The sequence below is a fragment of the Fundulus heteroclitus genome, chromosome 9 (assembly GCF_011125445.2).
Source record: "Fundulus heteroclitus isolate FHET01 chromosome 9, MU-UCD_Fhet_4.1, whole genome shotgun sequence".
Lineage (NCBI taxonomy): Eukaryota > Metazoa > Chordata > Actinopteri > Cyprinodontiformes > Fundulidae > Fundulus > Fundulus heteroclitus.
In genome coordinates this window covers 25,459,053-25,477,977 of record NC_046369.1, presented here as the reverse complement: position 1 = coordinate 25,477,977, position 18,925 = coordinate 25,459,053, and the positions used below count along the sequence as shown (strand labels likewise).

The following is an 18,925-nucleotide window of genomic DNA, read 5'->3' as shown; positions in this document are numbered from 1 at the left end:
GTATCATTCCCTATAAACGGTCGGTCCTCCCCATCAACAATGTCTGAGTCACATTTTTCTCCTTTCAAACCCAGAGGTACGATCCAGATCAGAGTGTAGCCCGTGTTTACTTCCTGGTTCCTGAGCCAATCATATGAGAGTTCCCAGGATTCCCAAAACAGATTGCAGCATTTGCTTTTTTTTATTTTGATAAAAGAGCAGCAGCCTGCAAACATGTAAGGCAGTAAGACAAGCGGACCAGAAAGAGAACAGAATATAACATCATATATTCCTGTGGAGGTAAATATTCAGTGTGGTTTCACAGCAGCAACGGACCATTGAGGAAACGGCATGATAGGCTGTTGTCATTGGTGTCTGTGTTGTTCCTATTTGAAACACTAGGTGTGTTGTTAATACTATTCCACCTTTAATTATGTGTTACTTTGTCTTGGTCTGCCAGATAAAATCCCAGTATAATTGTTATGGTTACAAAATGTGGAAAGGTACAGCGGGTGTGAATACTTTTAGACGTGGTTGTAGAACTTTTGAAGTGCGATAAAATGTTAAAATATCCCAGGATGACTGAAAAAAAGGAGCATACATGCATAGGTCTAGGAAGATCAGGGCTTTATTTAAGTAAACACATTTGGTTTATTATTGTTTTTTTTTTTTTTTTCAGAACAGAATTCCTCAATCAACCTCGACTCTACCTTCTACAAACATGATGACAACTACTTCATACTGCATGGATAATATAGGCTATTTGGTTAACATAGAAAATAATGGTAAACATATAAAATACATTTTATATACAAAACATAAACACAGCCTTGCATATGTACCACTTAGTTATGACTAAAAATGCAGACTGACATCTCATCGTACAGTACCTGGGTTTGTAAAAACTAGAGACGCTGAGTGCTCAGAAACAAAGACAAGAGGTCTGGAATAACGACCCGTTTGTCCTCACTGAGTCAATACTTCAGTTCGTACGCGACGCGTCTCTTCCTGCCCACCCAACACAAGCCTTTTAAAAGCAACACATAGATATGTCAGCATTTTTTTGGCCAAACAAAGCTAAATTTGGTCTCCCCACTCCTTTTCTAAACGCACCAAGTTAAAACATGTTTGATTGTCTGTGAATACAGAGTGAAAACAACACTCGACAAACGGACAGGAAGCCATCTTTTACTGCTCGCGGTCAGACTTGGTTATGAATCCCGGCATACGCTGATGGTAGACGAGCAGATCAGCTCATCTATGTTTGGAAGACAAGAGGCAGTGTAACGGTAAAACATGCGCCTCTGTAACATTCACAATCATTCAGGAAGTGCAGATATTTATATATATATAAAAAAACAGGCACTTTAAGAAGGCTACACCACATTTAGCTCAACTAAAACAAGCAGAAGCTGGTTTAAGTGTATGTACATTTCTTCGTACAGCATAATAAACCTGGAGACAACAACAGTAACGACTGGCAGAACTAAAGCAGACGGCTTTAAAGCAACACCATCAATCCCTCCGCTATTTGATAAGAATGGAAACGGATCAAACATAAATATTTCGTCATGGCTGTTTGCTCGTAAAGCCCCATTTAAAAGAACTAGACTGGAAATGTGAAACCATAAAACGGCATGCTGAAAATTTCCTGTTTTTTTTCTTGTTTCTTCCTTTCTTTCCCACCGTTGAAGAACCTTTGTACAAACTAGCCTTTAACGCATTAAACAGGAATAAAATATAAAAAACAAGAACCCACAAGCAGGTTTAAGTAGTAAAAAGCAGTAACTGATTGAGACTCGTTGAATTAAAACATTTAGAGTAAACGGCGTCAACCAGGAGTTAGTTTTGGCAGGTTTAAAACACTGAAGAACACGTAAAGGTAGCATCTAGCAAGCAGATTTATCAAACCTTTCCAGAATAGAGAGTGTCAGTGTAGAGAAAGTCTTATTTTGCTGATGCATTAGGAGCTGAGCTCCTTCTGGTCGACTTTGTGATCCCTCAGCAATCACAGAACCAGTTTGTGATGCACCTGAACGTCGTAGCAGGGCTTATTATTGTGCAAATCTGGTTCAAACAGAAGAGGAAAGGGTTTATAGCCAAGCATCTGCTCCAGAGAATGATTTTAGCTGAAGGTACTGAGTCACGGTATACAAACTATACAGTTTTTTTTATTGGAAAGAGAAGGGATGTAAAAAAGGAGGAGGGTACTTATGATCTCAGAGAATAAAGAGGTCAGAGAAAGGCACTGGTTGTGTGTTTTTTGTGTTGAGGCAAAGAGTCAGTCTGTTTCTGCTCTACCTCTGGCAGCTTCATGCGAACACCTGCATGTTTCCCAGCTGAGGCTGCTGAGCGGGCGGCTGCATCTGCTGCGACGGCGGCTGCATCTGCGCCTGCTCTGGAATGTGTGTGTGGCGTGACGACGGCAGCGGGTGGTGGGAGTTCCCCAGCGGCGTGGGGCTGGTGGTGACGTCGGACCAGTCCGAGTTAGAGTGAGGCGAGGAGGAGGACCAGTGGCCCGGCGATTCGGGGGAAGGGGTGAGATACGGGTGCTCGCTGGGCGGGTGGGCGGAGTGCCCGGGGGTGGTGCCGTCTGAGCCGGCGTTGCAGCTGTGCTGGGAGGGGGGCGTCGGGTATTTATCCACCGGACTTTGCATGGGTGCGTACGGGGGCAGCTGCCGAGGCTGGCCCTCCATGCCCCCGGAGTGGTTGATGGTGTGGGGATGCTGCAGCGTGTGGGAGGGACCTTGCATCATCTGGTCGGGGTAAATCATGCCCTGGCTGCAGTGGACCTGTCCTGGCACTGGCTGGGCGTGACACAGATTCTGGTTCTGCCCCTGGGCCTGCGTGACCTGTCCCGGCTGAGGCTGCTTCAGCATGGCCTGGCCCGTCCCCGTGGGAACCATTTGGAAAGTGACGATGGGGGGCAGCTGCTCCCTGCTCATGGTGACGTTCATGGGGGCCATCATGGCGCTCTGGCCGTGGCTCATGCCGGGGTGCGCTCCTCTCATCCGGTGCGGGAGGAGACCGAACATGTGGCTGTTGTAGCCATGCTTGGGCATGCCCATCCAGGCTTGCTGCTGTCCCAGCATGTGGCTGACAGGGGGCAGCATCGCTCTGGAGGTGGGGCTGCTCAGGAGAGGAGGGGAATTGGCCGTGTTGGAGACCGACACGGAGACCTCCCCCGCGTAGGAGTGAGGTGACTCCAGGGAGTCGACCGGTGACATGGTGACAGAGCTCTCTGAAAGTCCTCCTGCTGCCTTTACGCCATTGGTGCTTCCTCCACCTGCACCTCCCCCACCGCCTCCTCCTCCTCCTGCAGCAGCCAAACCTGGACCTTCTCCTCCAGCGGGTTTCTTCCGTCTCTTTGCTTTCATGTCTTTAAGCTCCTTCGGCCCTCCGCCGACACCTCCCGCCTTGGCCCCGGCTCCTCCCCTTCTGCTCTTCTTGCCTTGAGGTCCCGGGCGCATGCCGATGAAGCCGGCGCCGTTGGCCCCGCACATGACCGAGGAGTTTCCTCCTCCGCCCATGTGGTTGGGCCCGTTGTGTGGACTATGAACCAAATTGTATTGGTCCAGCAGACGGACAATGTCGTGATGCATGCGCTCTTGAGCGGTGTCCCGGGGCAGCCGGTCCAGGTGGTCTGTGATGTCACGGTTGGAGTAGTGGTCGAGGAGAACCTGAGCCGCCTCAAAGCTGCCTTCTCGCGCTGCAAGAAACAAGGGGGTCTCCTCCTGAAACGAAAAAAAAATAAGATTTCAGTCTGGGGTGATCCAGCAACTTGATTCATGCATGTATTTTCTATACCTTACAAGGGCAGTACAGAAAATACAAATATGTTTATTTTGAACAGCTTTAGATGTGCAGACGTATAAAAAAAAAAAATCTTATTTGTAGCTGTTAAAACGTTTTCTGGAAACTTGAGGAGAAAACACCAACAAACGACAACATAACGCACCTTATTGTCTTGCATGTCACGATTGGCACCGTTCTTCAGAAGCACAAGAGTAGCCTCCACATTATTTACTGCAGCTGCCCAGTGCAGAGCAGATTTACCTAAACAGCAGCAAAACAAAAAAAAAAACCGTGGCTGTGTTAAAAAGATGTTATGCTTGATATTTTCCGTTCTATTTGCAATCAGATCTATTTTTACTCTTCACTTTTGGCCTTTAATACACAGCCTGTTGCTTCACTTGTATCGATGGGTCTAATCTTGGATCCCACCCTGCCAACCCATCCTCCCCATTAAATCCTACATCATTTTCTCTCACCGTGGTCGTCCACAGCATTGATGTCAGCGTGGCAGTGGATCAGCTCTTCCACCATGCCCTCCACAGCGAGCCTGGCTGCCAGGATCAGTGGACTCGTACCGTCGTTCATCTTGGCGTCCAGCTCTGTGGCACGGTTACGGATCAGAATCTGGGAGAACGCAAACAAAAACACTTAACCAACACAACCCCACCTTTCTTCAGGAGGACAAAATTATTGGCTTTTGCTTTGACTTGAAAAAGTAGCCATACTTTTGGGAAAGTGCTAAAAATAAAGCAATTGTGAAAAGATGGTCAAGCGAAGCTCCTCCATGTAGGGGACATAAACATCTGGGTGAAGCTGCTTTGGGTCTAACACTGAACATCCAGATTGCTCTTAGATGTAGGGGTGGGCGATATATCGAATATACTCGATGTATCTCGAGTTTTCCTCGCCGCGATATTGAAAATGGCTTTATCGCGACCATCACGTGCAAATTTTCACTGGCAAGATTAAGCCGCTGTATTAGATTCACTGTGAGTTTAGTTTCTCCCACATTCTGTGAACGCATCATTCGTTCCGCCTCCAAGCCAGAAAGCGCTCTGGCGCAAACACGCACACACAACAACGTACCCGTGCCATTACTTACGTTGACGAGACGGCGAGAACCATGGCGACAGCGAGCGTTTCAGGCAGCGGTTTGGATTTCACAAGAAGGATGTCGAATAAAATGCGGTAATTTGCAAAACATGCCGTAACACCATTGCCACAAAGGTAGCAGTAGCACAAATTTGTTCCACCTAAAAGTCATCCAGTGCAACTCTTGTAAACTCCGCGTGTCGACCCCCCCCCCAAACACCGTAGGAAACTTCAATTAAACCAGCCCTAAAACTGTTGAAACTGGCGTCTTTTTTTTGCTAAATCCCATATGACAGAAAAAAACGTTTATTTAAAATTTCCCAGCACCTAAAGAGCAATGGAAATATTTTTGAGATGCTCTGAATATGTAGCTGCGATTGGTCAGTTGATTTTATAGTCACTATACAAGCTTTTGTTTTTGGGATTGTCGCATTTTTATTATACAGATTTATATGTCTTAAGCACAAAAGAGCACCTTTTATTTCAGGTTTATTTTGCGTCAGATTTTTCCTTGGTGTTCCTTTTGGCCGCTGGGATGTTCTGTTTTTTAAGGTTTTTTAAAGAGCTCTAATGTGACAATACTGTAATTTGTGAAAAGCTTCTATGTGCAGCTGTGGTTAAAAAATGGCTAAAATATAACATTTTAAATTAATTTTTATTTTGCAATAAATTTTTCAAACAAAAAAATTTTGACACGTTAATGTGAGATATACCAATGCAGCTTTAGGCACTATTTGGCTAAAAACATTTGTTATTCAAGGTTATTTGAACATATCGCGATATATTTCGTGTTTCGCCCAAAAATATCGTGATATTAGATTTTCTTCATATCGCCCACCCCTACTTAGATGTATTAAAATACATCCAATTTTTTGTTTGTCTCATCACTACTGCTAGTTTTAAACAGCAGTAGCTCCTTATGAGCAGAAAGCAGAGCTACCTGAAAGACTCCCTGTGCGTCAGCTGCCACCGCGGCGTGGAGCGGCGTCCTGCCCATGTTGTCGCGGGCGTTGGGATCTGCTCCAGCATCCAGCAGCCTCTTGGCGGCGTCGGCCCGGGCGTAGCGGGCGGCCAGGTGGAGAGCGGTTTCACCCGTGCGGTCGGTCTGGGCCATCAGATTTGCTCCCTGACCAATCAGATCTGAGATGACGCTTGGTCCAGGCTCGTCCCCTCCGCTCTCGTCCTCCTCGTCTCCGTGCAGGCTGCAGTCGGGGCCCCCACCGTTACGCAGGGATGCCACCATCAGCGGGGTGAAGCCATCTGAGGAAAGGGAAAAAATATGAACTAAACATCTCATGCTCATACTTTCAGATATGCGACACGTGACATTAAAAGCGCTGTCTCACCAGGTCCTTTGACGTTAACATCCAGACAGTCAACATCCGAGTCAGCCTGTGGAGGGGTGAGAGTGATGTCGGCAGCTTTGCGATGCTGCGGGGTCCACTCTCGATGGTCAACGCCTCCATCCATTGGGATGGGAAGCAGAGGCTTGTCTTCGGTCTGCAAGAAAATGAAAAAGAAGACACAACGCTCGCATCACAAGTAACAACTTAACACCCCACGAACCATAACGCCCCACTCATCATTCACATACTCTTGCTTTTTTGGATGGCGCTTCATCTTCAAGCCATTTCTGACTCTGACCTCCATCAACCATGCCTCCGTCTGGTGTCTTGAAATTCCTAATATGAGAAGAAAACAGATTTAGTAAGAAATCAACCATTTATTCTGTATTTATTTATTTATTTATTCCATGTCTATAAAACCCACTGTGACATGCTGGGTTTTACTCGTTGTTTAGCCCAGTGTTATATTCACTCACTTCATGTCAAAGTCATCCTGCCCAACAGGCTCTCTCCTCTTGTCATTTTTAGTGGCCAAGAAGCCATCGGGCAGCCACAGAACGCCATGTTTATGCTTCTTCTTGGCTGCCAGCACCCCCAGCACCAGAATAAGCAGAATGATACACGCAGCAACTCCAATCAGGTATGGATATATTGAGGTCGTCGCCACGGTTGGTTCACCTGTTTCAGAGGAAGGCAGATGTTAATTTATGATCATCTAGTTCAGGATAATCATATTTAGAAGTGATTGAACATCTATGTTAATGATGTTGCATCCCTTATAAAAAAAAATGGAGATTAAAATACTTCTCTAAAAAACACAAAGAACCAAAAAGGCAATTTTCTCTTTTTACCAAAACCCACTTCAGAGAAACCCTAGTCTCCTTTAACTAAAGCCAAACTGCTGAATGGCATTAGATGATATCTCTACTTACTCTTAACAGACACCAGGGGGTACGGCAGGTCAGCCTTGATGTGAGCTGCTGCAATGAAGGAGGCGGCCGTGGAGGTGTTGGAGAAGCAGGTCGAGGAGGAGCTCTTGGAACATTCACGGTTATCGATGTCCAGGTGCACCTCAGAGCTGTGTCAAAACAAACAATTACTTTAACCCACTGGTTTGGGTTTCCACACTATCCTCATGAAAAAAACTCAACAGTTTTCCAACTTTTCATAACTCTTGTTGCTTTAAAATCCACTCGAAAATATAAAATCAAGCATTGGTGGCTGAAAGCTCCACAGTGGACAGAATCTAAATAGGAATGCTTCAAAAGCAGAAACTGAAAAGTATGGAAGGAAGAAAAGAAGGGAGTTAAGGAGGAAGGAAATATTGGGGAAGGAAAAATAGAAGGATTAAAGTGAAGAAGGAAGGACAAAAGGAAGCATAAGAGACTTAGTCTACGTTCACACTGCAGGCCTTGATGCTCAATTCCGATTTTTTTTGTGAAATCCGATTTTTTTGCGTGTCCGTTCACATTTCCAGATATATGCGACTTGTATGTGATCTCCTGTGTGAACTGCATTCATACGCCTAAGTGTCCTGCATGCGCAGTAGAGGACGCGATGATGTCATACGTAGCAAGCGTCCTCATTGTTTGCGGAAGTAAACATGGATCGTAATGTTGCAGCGTATCTTGCCTTCTTTACGTTATTCTCCAACGGGAGCCAGCAGATTACCAACGCAATCTTTTTAAGAAGATCGAAAAGGAAGGGAGACAAATTTTAGCGATGTCAGCGGCATTACTGATACAGACTTCATTCATAATTTTCAAATGACAAAGGAAACCTTTATGTGCGTCTGAACGGATCTCTTTAGCGCTCTCATGTAAAAACACATCTTCAGCGGCCATAGCAGCGAGTAAACGCGTTGCCGTGGGGCTGTATGGACTTGCAACAGGTGTTTGTTACCGCACAATAGCCAACCTCTTCTTTTTTTTTTTTTTTAGCCAACCTCTTTGGCATAGCCAAGTCCACCGTTAGTGACGTTTGTGAAGTATCAATGAGGTGTAGGTCGGATGAATGCGACCTGGCTGTACAGACACAGGTCGCATTTGAAAAGATCAGATACGTATCGGATTCAGACTGTCATGAAAAGATCAGATCCAGGTCGCATATGGGCAAAAAAAAAAAAAAAATCGGAATTGGGTCACTTCAGGCTGCAGTGTGAACGTAGCCTTTGAGTAGGGAGAAACGCAAAAAGGGAAAGATGGATCAAAACATAGCAGGGAAGCAAGAAAGGAGGGAAGGAAATATAGGAGAAAGTATTACTGAACATAAGAAATTATACAAAAAAGGCTAAAAAAAGTGAAAATGGACAGAAAGTAACAACATTTACACAATGAAAGAGGGAATAAAGTCATGAAATAAGAATATGCTACCACAGTTGTATTTTCTTATTTTTTTAGTTATATAAATTAAACTCCATACTTTTCCTGGAGAAAACCTGGACCGTATGTTTGTTAACCAGGTCCCACGATGAGCCACTCTTACCCGATAACTTCTCTGCTGCCCAGGCTGCGCCTGCTCCTGCTCCGCTGTGCAGCACGTCCCCGCTGCTCTTCGCCGCTGTAGTACGGGTACACCATAGGTTTCTTGTTTTCGTTCAGCTTCACCCGCACGTTGGTGTGGAGCAGGGCTCCTAGGTAGCGCAAGAACCCACTCAGGTCTCGAAGCAGCTCGTCTGGCTGCAGTCGAACCACAATGACGAGCGTGCCAGCTGCCAGCTCTGCCGGTACGTCATCAGAACAGTCCAGTCCGTCCCAGCCACAAGCCTCAGTGTAGCAGCTCTGGTCACAGAAGCCATTTCCAAAGTGGTCTTTGCAGTACCTGTCATACCTTTAAAACACAGGAGAAGATGTTTTAAATAGCTTTGAATCACGCTGGTGCTTTTTAAACATCGTCTTCGACAGAATAAGGAGGAGCGTGACGTACTTGCAGGGGCTTGTATGGTTATTCAGACACTCAAAGCTGTCGAAGAGGCACCCGGCGTTGTCACACTCCTTATCACACTGTCCGTTCTTAAACAGATCCCAGCAGGGAACGCTGGCTGTGCAGTTAGCCCACGGCTGCGGCCAGCTGAGCGAGCAGTCCCCTCCATCCCACTGGCATTCATGATTGTTGCACTGATCATCACACACTTCGTCCCCCGAGCGCTGCTCACACTGCGCATAGGGGCACGTCGGAGGCCCGGCCACACGCACTCTGTTCTCACAGAACTGTCCAAAGAAGTTCTCGGGACACCGGCAGCTGTGCTGAAATGGGTTGGATTTGACGCAGACCCCTCCGTTCTGGCAGGGGACAGAGCACTCCACCTCTATCTCACAGAGCGTCCCACTGAAGCCCGCCTGGCACTGGCAGTACGGGTACCCTGATGGTGTCTTTATGCACTGGCCGCCATTTTGGCAACTGGGTTTTGCGCAGTTGTAACCCTCGACTTCACCACAGTTGAATCCGGAATAACCCTATGAAGCAAGATTTGATTTAGGTTCATATTTTCAACAATATTCAATATTAGAAATATTCATATTACACATTAAAATACATTAAAATTGGAGGTTGAAAAGAACAAAATCTGAAAAAGGTATGCAGTGTGAATACTTTTTTTTAAAGCACCAAATAACCTTCCCAATAAGTGCCACTAGGTGGTCCTACAAATCAGCTTCTACTGTACCTGAGCCACGGATTAGCCTCTGAAGCAAGCATGAAAAAATAGAGGCAGCAAGAAGTTAGGGTAGAAAAACAAGCGGTTAGTTAAGAGGGACAGACAAACGGTAACAAAAGATAACAGCTGACAGCCAAAGGCCTGCCCTGTCACTTTTACGCTTGGTCTCATGGTACAAAAAAAAAAACAAATTCCTATTGTTACAGGACTGCAATTATTTGGGGAACCCTTAAAAGGGAAATACATCATGCATTTTTCTATGTCCTCCCCTTGGATGTTTTATAGTCATCAGGACAAACTTGTATGTAAGCAAACAGTAGCAGATACTCCAGAGCTTCCATGTCTAACATGCTTTAATTCAATGTAGAGCTTTACAATTTAAAAAGGCTAACTTTAAGAAAGACTTACAGGAGGACAGGAGCAGGTGTAGCTGTGCACCGAGCTCACGTTCATGGAGCAGGTGCCCCCGTTACGACACGGCTTCGACACACACAGATCCACCATGGATTCACAATGGCGACCTGAAGCAACAGGGAGGGGAGAAGGATCAGTGGGGTCCTGCGTGTTGCTCTCAGACCAGCTGTAAGGTAGCGTGTGATATGGATGTACCTGTGTATCCGAGGCGACACAGGCACCTATAATCATTGACCAGCTCGATGCAGTCCAGGCTGCCAGGAGCTTGGCAGGGTCCAGACAGGCATTCGTTGACATCCCCCTCGCAGTGCTCTCCGACGAACCCCGGAGGGCAGGAGCAGGTGTAGCGGCCGACACCGTCGACGCACTGCCCTCCGTTTCTGCAGCGCGGCTCCAACGAGCCCAGACTGGGGGCGCAGTCGTCCTCGTTCATTTCACAACGGTCCCCTGCAGAACCACACACAGATCTTTCTCAATACATGAATCAAGTGAGGCATTCCTTTGAGAGCTGCCAAATGCAACGTTATGTTCTAGGAGGGAGTGGTGGCTGCGGCTGATCCTACAGAGATTAGTTGTAGGTTCAACCCTAAAGATGTAAGGCTTTGTAAAAAAAAAAAAAAACCCTGAGGAAACCAGATATTTACATACAGTGTATAAAAAGAAACATTTTCCGCTCACTGTCTGACTTTAAGTCAGACTAAACCTTCCATGTTTTGGGTCATTCAGAATAACCAAAATAATTTCTATTTGCTAAGTAATGAGTAATGAGCAAGATATTTTTAGGGATGGGCGATAAATCGATTTAATCGATTAATTCGAATTTACAATTGTTTTCAGATATCATTTTTGGAAAATCTGGATTTTATTTTGCCAATACACTCATTGGGTTTCCATGAAGAGAACAGCATGTGATGCTGAATATATGTTTAGGCAAATGTATTGTCAAAATATTGACAATTTTTTTAACTTAGTTTGAAGTTCACAAGTGCAGTGAAGCCTGTTCTTAGCTCAATGTGTAATACCACTAGCAGCAAATGTTTTGTTATATTTTCATTGTTTATAATGGCACGGCTGCCATCTTGTTTTACAAGCATGTTTCACAGCTTGTTTTGGTTGCACTTTGAATTCAGATCAATTCCCTGATGAAATGCTTGACATAAAAGCAAGGTTTTAAAATAATTTCTTTAAATTCTTTTTATAAAACAAAAAGGAGGAAAAAAATCGATTAATCGGATTTGGTATGATAAAATCGGAGAATTATTTTTTAATCCATATCGCCCAGCCCTAGATATTTTATCAGATAATTTTCTTACTTTATTTTGTCATTACTCCAGATGAAGCAACATAAAAAGTCTGATTAGTCTGCAAATGGACTCTGGGAAGAAGACCTTCATTAGTGAAGACAAGCCCTGAGATGAAAGTGAAAGCTTTGGCCATAAACAACATCATTACATTTTGAGGAATAGGAGAGAAGCTTTTAGGCCGGATAAACGTATGCAACCTTCTGGATTTAGAAGAAAAAAAATTTGTAGTTCTCCTGCTTTTTATTCTGGGATTTAGCAGAGAAAGACTCAGAACAAAGGGGCTTTATTTTCTATAGAATGGATGTAAATATCTGGTTTTAAAAGTCAATGTATCCTTTCTGAGGATTCGTTGGAAGACAGATTTACTGTTATGATGCATCTGTTCTTAATGGTTGAATATTTTCAACGCACCTTGTGTTCCAGGTGGGCAGATGCAGATGAAGCGGTTGATGAGGTTGATGCACCTTCCCCCATTGAGGCAGGGCCTAGAGTGGCATTCGTCGACGTCATACTCACAGTTCACTCCTTGGTAACCTGGTTTACACTGGACACAATGAAACAAGACGTCGTTTTTATTCCAGCGTAGGATCTGGATGAGCGTCCCACCCAGCACCCACTTTCAGAGCCAGGGAGAGAAAGAAGCCTTAGAATGTACTTACTACACATTCGTATGTGCCCTGATAATCCTTGCATGTGGCGCCATTTCGACATGGGTTTGACTGGCACTCGTCCACCATCTCCTCACAGTAGCTGCCCGTGTATCCTGACTGGCACTTGCACTGATGGGAATTCCCCACGTTGACACAGTGACCCGCATTCTTGCAGACATTTTCCACTTCCAGACCTACAGTGATGTGATCAAGGAGCGGTATATTTGGATTAAAAAAAATTTAATTAAATAATACACGCAGCCGTCAGACAGTAATGTTTGATCTGTTTAGTAAAAAGAAAACGGGTGGTTCACAGATCAAAACAGGTGTTCATGCGTAACATTGGCATTATTTTGAAATGAAAATAATCCCTCACCAATCCTGGCAGCATAGTCCTGACAAGACATGTTGGGGACATCACAGTAAAGTCCCGTCCAGCCCATCACACAGCGGCAGGTCCAGGACGTGGCTGTCTGAGAGCAGGTGCCTCCGTTTTTACATTTAACCTGGTTGCACAGGTTCACATAGTTCTGCAAACAAAAACAACGTCTTTGAATGCTAATATTACAGCACAAAGTAAAAATGAATCTTCCATTTATGACAAAACAAAATCATCCAAACAAAAGACTGAGCAAACATTTCTTGTAGTACACCTACAACTCCAATATTTTCAACTAAATCTCCTCTCTTACATTTTTGTTGTCGTTATTCTCAACAATGAAGAACAAGTAATTGCAGCTCCTGGTACGTGGGAGCAAACAAACCCTTTACCTGGCAGTTCTGTCCGCTGTATCCCACCGGACAGGTGCAGCGGTAGGTCCCCAGGCCGTCTGTGCAGGTGCCGCCGTTCCTACAGGGCGCAGACTCACATTCGTTCTGCTCGAACTCACAGAACGTGCCGTAAAAACCCGGCCGGCAACGGCAGGAGAAGGTGTTGATGTCATCAATGCACGTGCCGTTATTGAGGCAGGAGCTGGAGAGAAAAATCATTTTAGAAAGCAACGTTTTAACAGGGAAGGATGCAGAATATTTATTTTCTGAAGTTACACAGCGGTTTTATGAGTAAAAAGACGATAAAGTGGGTTACCTCTTGGTGCATTCAACAATGTTGTTTTCACACTGGATTCCATTGAAGCCCGCCGGGCACTTGCACACAAAGCTGTTCACGTAATCATGGCAGACGCCTCCATTCCTGCAGGGCTGACTGGCGCACTCGTTCACGTCAGTCTCACAGCGCTCCCCTTCAAAACCTGCGCGGCAGTCGCAGGAGAAACTCGCCACTTCGTCCAAACACGTGCCTCCATTCAGGCAGGGGTCTAAATAGGGCAGAATCAGGGAAATAGGTGTTGTATGACAAAGATAATCACTAAACAGTATTCAGAATTCACTCAAATATTTAATCATCCCATCAGATATCATAGAAACATGTTGCTTTTTTTATTTTAAAGACTTTTGAGCTGTACTGAATGAATGTTGCTCAAAACTGCCAGATTATTTTTTTTATATATTTAGAACTGTTGTCTACATAAAAAATGCCTAAAATACCTAAGAACAGGAAACAATCTCTCATTAAACTTTTTTTTGCTACTAACATAAGTGTGTCTCACTATTGAACTTGGACAATAGTATGTGTGTGAAAAATGTATTTCGGGAGATTATTGCTGTTTTTAAGAGTTTACGTAAAAAAAAAAGCAAAAAAACAGTAGATATGTGAACATATCGCCCTTTAAAGGGAAATATTTCTGTTTGTTTTATGACATTTTTATTCAGGTTCGGAAGAGATCGGCAACACACAAATAAGGACTCAAACACTGTTTCTGCTAGAATAATTATGCCCTTTATTATTTCCCACAGGATACAGCAACACAAAACAGCAAGCACTTCTCAAACACTATTTCTGCTAGAATAATGATATCCTTCATTATTCCCCACAGAATATAGCGAAGTAGCAAGCATTAAAGCCGACAAGCTTTCAAACAGGCGTGATGTTCAACAGATTCTCAGAATCAGCTCTTACCATTGACACGGAACTGGGAGCCCTAAGTCCAGGTTAGAGAAAACACACACGCGGCCGGGCTTCCTCAAACCCACGGCAGAGGGCAGTCTCCTCTTTATATACTTATAAAGAAAGAGTCAGATGTGGAGCGAGAGTTGCCATTTCTCCCTCCACAGCCGCCCGTTTCCCAAAACATGTTTCCAAAACAGAAACCGTTCCCAGCATCTCAGCAGTGTGCGAAGCAAAATAACATGAGCGCAATCGATGTGAGAAATAAAATAACGTAGCGCAAATCAGTGTGTGAAGCACAATATAATTCTAGTTTCACGTGAAATCAGTTTGGGAATATAAACAAAATAAGGGATACAGAGAGCGAATCCGTGTGTGAAATGAGACATGTTGCCCCCAGTTTCCTGTGAACCCAGGTGCGAACAGTCCTTTTCACAACACGTCAGAAATTCCCACCACAAGTTAAAAACAAGTTATCACATAATAACACATGTATCACAAAATAACACATGTTGTTCTTAGTTTTATGTGAGAAACATAATAACAGGCAAAACTCAGAGCACGAGCATATATGTTGCTCTTAGTTTATGTGAACTCAAAAACAAGTACCAGTTCGTCCCATAATATAAGTGAAACAAGTTATATAACTGAGCATGTTATATAACCCATAATACATTGTTAAAGAGCAAAAATAATTCTTTGGTATAACACTGTTCAAAAGTAGAAATACTCTTTGATTTGAACATTTCAGGCTAAAGTAATTTTAAAAGAAAAAAAAACAGGTGGTTATTTAGTGAGACCAATAAACCTAGCAGTCATGTTTTTGGACACGGGAAGGAAGTCACGCATGCACAGGGAGAACATGCTGACTCCATACAGAGAGACCCCAGGCTGGGTTCCAACCAACCCATGGACCCAAAGTGACGACTCCATCAAAGGCTCGTTCAAACTTGGCTAACACGATTTAAAGGACGGGTCCGGTGGCACACCCTATCCCATGATTCATTAGCAATGGTGGAGCAGATACTCCAAAAATGGTCTATCAGGGGGAAGTGGAACGCTCTGTGACCTGGAGGGGGGCACGGTGTGAAGTGCCTCCTTTAGATTTAAAGAGACAGTACCCGAACAAGTTGCTCTCAGATGCACCTCAGAATACGGGTAAAACGAGGGACCGTGGGAGTAAATGAATGAGGATTTCAGACCAAAGCATTGCAGTTCCACTTTATATAGACCACAACTGAATGATTTCAATGTGAAAAGGAAGAACTGTGTTAACTTTAGAAGGTGTCTAAAAAAACACACGACTACAAAGTAAATTACCAGTACAAATACACTGAAAATGAAACCATAACTCCTAAAGGGCTAAATGATTCAGTAACCTTAAGGAAAATGACGTGAATACTCTAGCAATAGTTGAACTCACTTGGCGAGCAGTCGTCTACGTTTATCTGACAGTTGTGTCCGCTGTATCCCCGTGGACAGTTACACTTGTAGCTTCCTTGGCTGTTTATGCAGTGGCCTTTGTTCAGGCAAGGGAACGTTTGGCATTCGTCTACATCTTCATTGCAGTGCTTTCCTGTTTGCGTGAATAAACTTTGTTAGCAAAGCAAGCAGCATTAAAGTCATCCACAATAATAAATATCCGTCTCAAACAGGTACCTTGCCAGCCTTGTCGACATCGGCAGGTATAGGAAGTGTAATCGGCAGACGGGAGGCAAACTCCTCCCCTCTCACATGGATGGGAGGCACAGGGAACCTGCTCCACTTCACAGTGTTTTCCTGTTTTGACGTAAAACATATATGATAAAACACCTTTCATACAACAATAAAAACGCTCAAGTAGTCCCATTTGCATGTGACAAAACTCTGCTTGGCCTGTGAGTGTAAATGTAAGATTACCAACCTGTGAACGGTGGACTACACTGGCACGTGTAGCTGTTGATTCCATCTCTACAGATGCCGTGGTTCAGACATGGGCCGGATGCACACTCATCTACGTTCTTCTCACAATTGACCCCTAACAAGAGAAGAGACAACTCAGCGCTCCTTCATCACATCATGATCAGATTTTATGACCACTGTTATTTAGAAGAAAGCTTTCATCTAATCAGTGCTTTATGAAATTGCTGTGTAATAACTTGAAATAAACACTGATCAATGTGAAAGACATTAACAGATTTCACATAAATAACATTTGCTTAAGCTGTTCATAGTGTTACCTCTGAATCCTGGTTTGCACTGACATGTATAGCCATTTAGCTGGTCCTGGCAGGTGCCCCCGTTTAAGCATGGATTTGGCTGGCACTCATTCTTTTCCTGGTCACAGCGTTGCCCCACCCAACCAGGCTTACACTCACATCGGTACCTTGATCAGAGGGAAAACAATCATTCAGAATGTGAAGTCTTTTCTGCTGATTTAAAGGCATCCGTTATCTGTTTTTGCACCTTGTCGATTAATCTGATTACCACGGGTGAACTCTGAAATCTTACGCAAGAAATGCAAAAATTGTGATGAAAGTGAAAGTTTAAGAAAAGCAATTTGCTCTTAACATTTGATTCAATAACCCAAAGATACAATCAAAATGTCTAGACAAGATAAGCTGATGGGAGTCAAAGGTGAACAGGGCCATTGTCTTGCAAGTCACAAGAAAGTCACAAGATTTTTTTTTACCCAAATCAGATCTTCAAGTCTTAAATGTTTCATTTCAAGTCAACTTCAACAAGTGTTTGAACCGAATATTTCATTTAATCACAAAGCAATAAAAATTCCTAATGTGTTTCTCTTTGCCAGAATAACCGGCGAGGCAAACTGAACTTCGAAAAACAAACAAATAAAACAAAAACAAAAAAAACTGCCAAAGAAATCAGTTTTTTACAGTAAATATTATCTGGAACAAACAAAGCAGTCTCTAAGGACTAATTTGCTAATTATCTTTTTCAATTTAGAGTGCAACTCACCCCAAAACAATTTCTTTTGAAGATAAACAGAATTAAATGTTACTATGCAATGCTTTGCATTTTTATGTAATCTTGTTTAGTTCTGCAATAGTTGTCTTAAAACCGCCTTAGTGCTGCCCTATTAGGGTTGAAAGGCGGCTACTGAAGTTGACTTTTCCTAATAGTTCAAACGGTGCATGATTTCGTCATCGTAGCCCCGCGCTCCGTGAACTCCCACTATGGTGGCATTTTTCAAACTCTGTCTGGGGGCGGGGTTATGGCGTTACATCGGGGTGAGTTCCACTTTAATAAAATAAACAACCAAATTAGCATAAAAAATAAAATGTTTCTCTACGTTAACCGACTGCAACAGTACAAACCTGCTTTTACAAAATCACATGAATGATATCAGACAGTTAGAAAAACAAATCCATTTATGTATATAACTCTAAAAAGAAAACTTTCCTGATCAAGTTGATACGTTTATGGAGCTGCTATCTGCCAGCTTTGAAACAGGAATCAGCGATGTTGCCTACCCGTGTTGCTGCTCGATACAATCTCCGCGATCACAAGGCCCAGAAGCGCAGTGATTCGTCCCTGAAAGGCACAAGGGGCCATAGGTGTTGGGTGGGCACAAGCACCGGAACCCATTATCCATGTCCACACAGGTTCCCCCACTCATGCATGGGTTTGAGTTACACTCATTGATGCTGACGTCACATTGATCTCCTGTTGGGTAGGTATCCAGACGTAAGCGACATCAACAGCATGGCCATTATTACTGATTATACTCAGGCACAGAGCAAAAACATACCTGTGTATCCAGGGAGGCACACACACTTGTACTCGTTGATGCCATCTTGGCACTCACCGTGCTTACAAGGCCTGCTGGCACAGTCGTCTTCATTGATCTCACAGTTCACACCTGAAGAGTAAAGAATGCAAGGATGAAGTCAAAAAAATGTAACCAACCTGTGTTGTGTCGATGAATACTACCAAAACATCACGTTAAGTAGCTGATGATTGAAGCAAGTAAAGGTTGGAGTAAAATGACAGTGAGACGTGTATCTTACTGTGGAAACTACTTAATTTTCAGATTATACCACCAGAGGGCGTTGGACACCAAGTAAAGGGCATTTAGTAAAACCCCGTAAAAAGGAGAACTGACACAGACTTTGAGTTAAACACAGGAAAGTTGCAAGCACATTAGTGCTTAACATTACTAGAACACTTAGTAAAGATGAAGTGAGAGGAGAAATGGGAAAGAGAAAGAAAGACAAGGCACAGCAGAGGAGAGGAAGTGGAGCATGAAAGCTGACAGGCCGGCCTGGCATCAGGCTTAGTAAAGTAAAGACAGTCAGTCTGCAGTACCAGGCCTGAGGGTGGTACTGAAGCCAATAATCCACGCAGCTTTTAAATTGGCACCACTAGCTTTAAGCAGCAGACATTTAGACTTCTGAACATTCAAAATGCTCCACAAACCAAAGTTTTGTGTCCTCCAACAATAAAGTGGGAAAGTTCTTCCAGCCTTTTCTCAACAACAGACGCGACTCAAAACATGCAATTACAGCTCTTACTGCAACAAATGAGTAAAAGATTTTGTACCTGGCCACAATGACAATCAAGGGCTTGGTATGGATTTGAGGAAGTAATATTTCAAATACCTTTATTTTTATAAGAAAATAAGAATATAGGCAAGACACATCTAATGCTTTTTATAAACTAGAAGCATTACTTGAAGGGCAAAT

General features: G+C 43.8%; 1 protein-coding gene across 1 annotated transcript in view; it reads right to left on the bottom strand.

Annotated features, from left to right (window-relative positions):
* Positions 1-589: 589 nt before the first annotated feature.
* Positions 590-18,925, bottom strand: part of notch2 (notch receptor 2) — a 55,096-nt gene continuing 36,760 nt past the window's right edge. The window contains exons 13-35 of the mRNA XM_012864808.3: positions 17,992-18,102; positions 17,714-17,906; positions 16,460-16,605; positions 16,144-16,257; positions 15,900-16,019; positions 15,664-15,816; positions 13,323-13,551; positions 13,007-13,208; positions 12,612-12,765; positions 12,245-12,429; positions 11,997-12,129; positions 10,477-10,728; positions 10,276-10,388; positions 9,138-9,667; positions 8,697-9,041; positions 7,145-7,290; positions 6,689-6,890; positions 6,461-6,548; positions 6,213-6,366; positions 5,807-6,126; positions 4,251-4,398; positions 3,938-4,035; positions 590-3,713 (exon numbers count right to left, since the gene is read on the bottom strand). Coding sequence (XP_012720262.3) covers positions 2,292-3,713; positions 3,938-4,035; positions 4,251-4,398; positions 5,807-6,126; positions 6,213-6,366; positions 6,461-6,548; positions 6,689-6,890; positions 7,145-7,290; positions 8,697-9,041; positions 9,138-9,667; positions 10,276-10,388; positions 10,477-10,728; positions 11,997-12,129; positions 12,245-12,429; positions 12,612-12,765; positions 13,007-13,208; positions 13,323-13,551; positions 15,664-15,816; positions 15,900-16,019; positions 16,144-16,257; positions 16,460-16,605; positions 17,714-17,906; positions 17,992-18,102 — 5,558 coding nt within the window. The 3' untranslated portion in view covers positions 590-2,291. The remainder of the gene's footprint in view (positions 3,714-3,937; positions 4,036-4,250; positions 4,399-5,806; positions 6,127-6,212; positions 6,367-6,460; positions 6,549-6,688; positions 6,891-7,144; positions 7,291-8,696; positions 9,042-9,137; positions 9,668-10,275; positions 10,389-10,476; positions 10,729-11,996; positions 12,130-12,244; positions 12,430-12,611; positions 12,766-13,006; positions 13,209-13,322; positions 13,552-15,663; positions 15,817-15,899; positions 16,020-16,143; positions 16,258-16,459; positions 16,606-17,713; positions 17,907-17,991; positions 18,103-18,925) is intronic.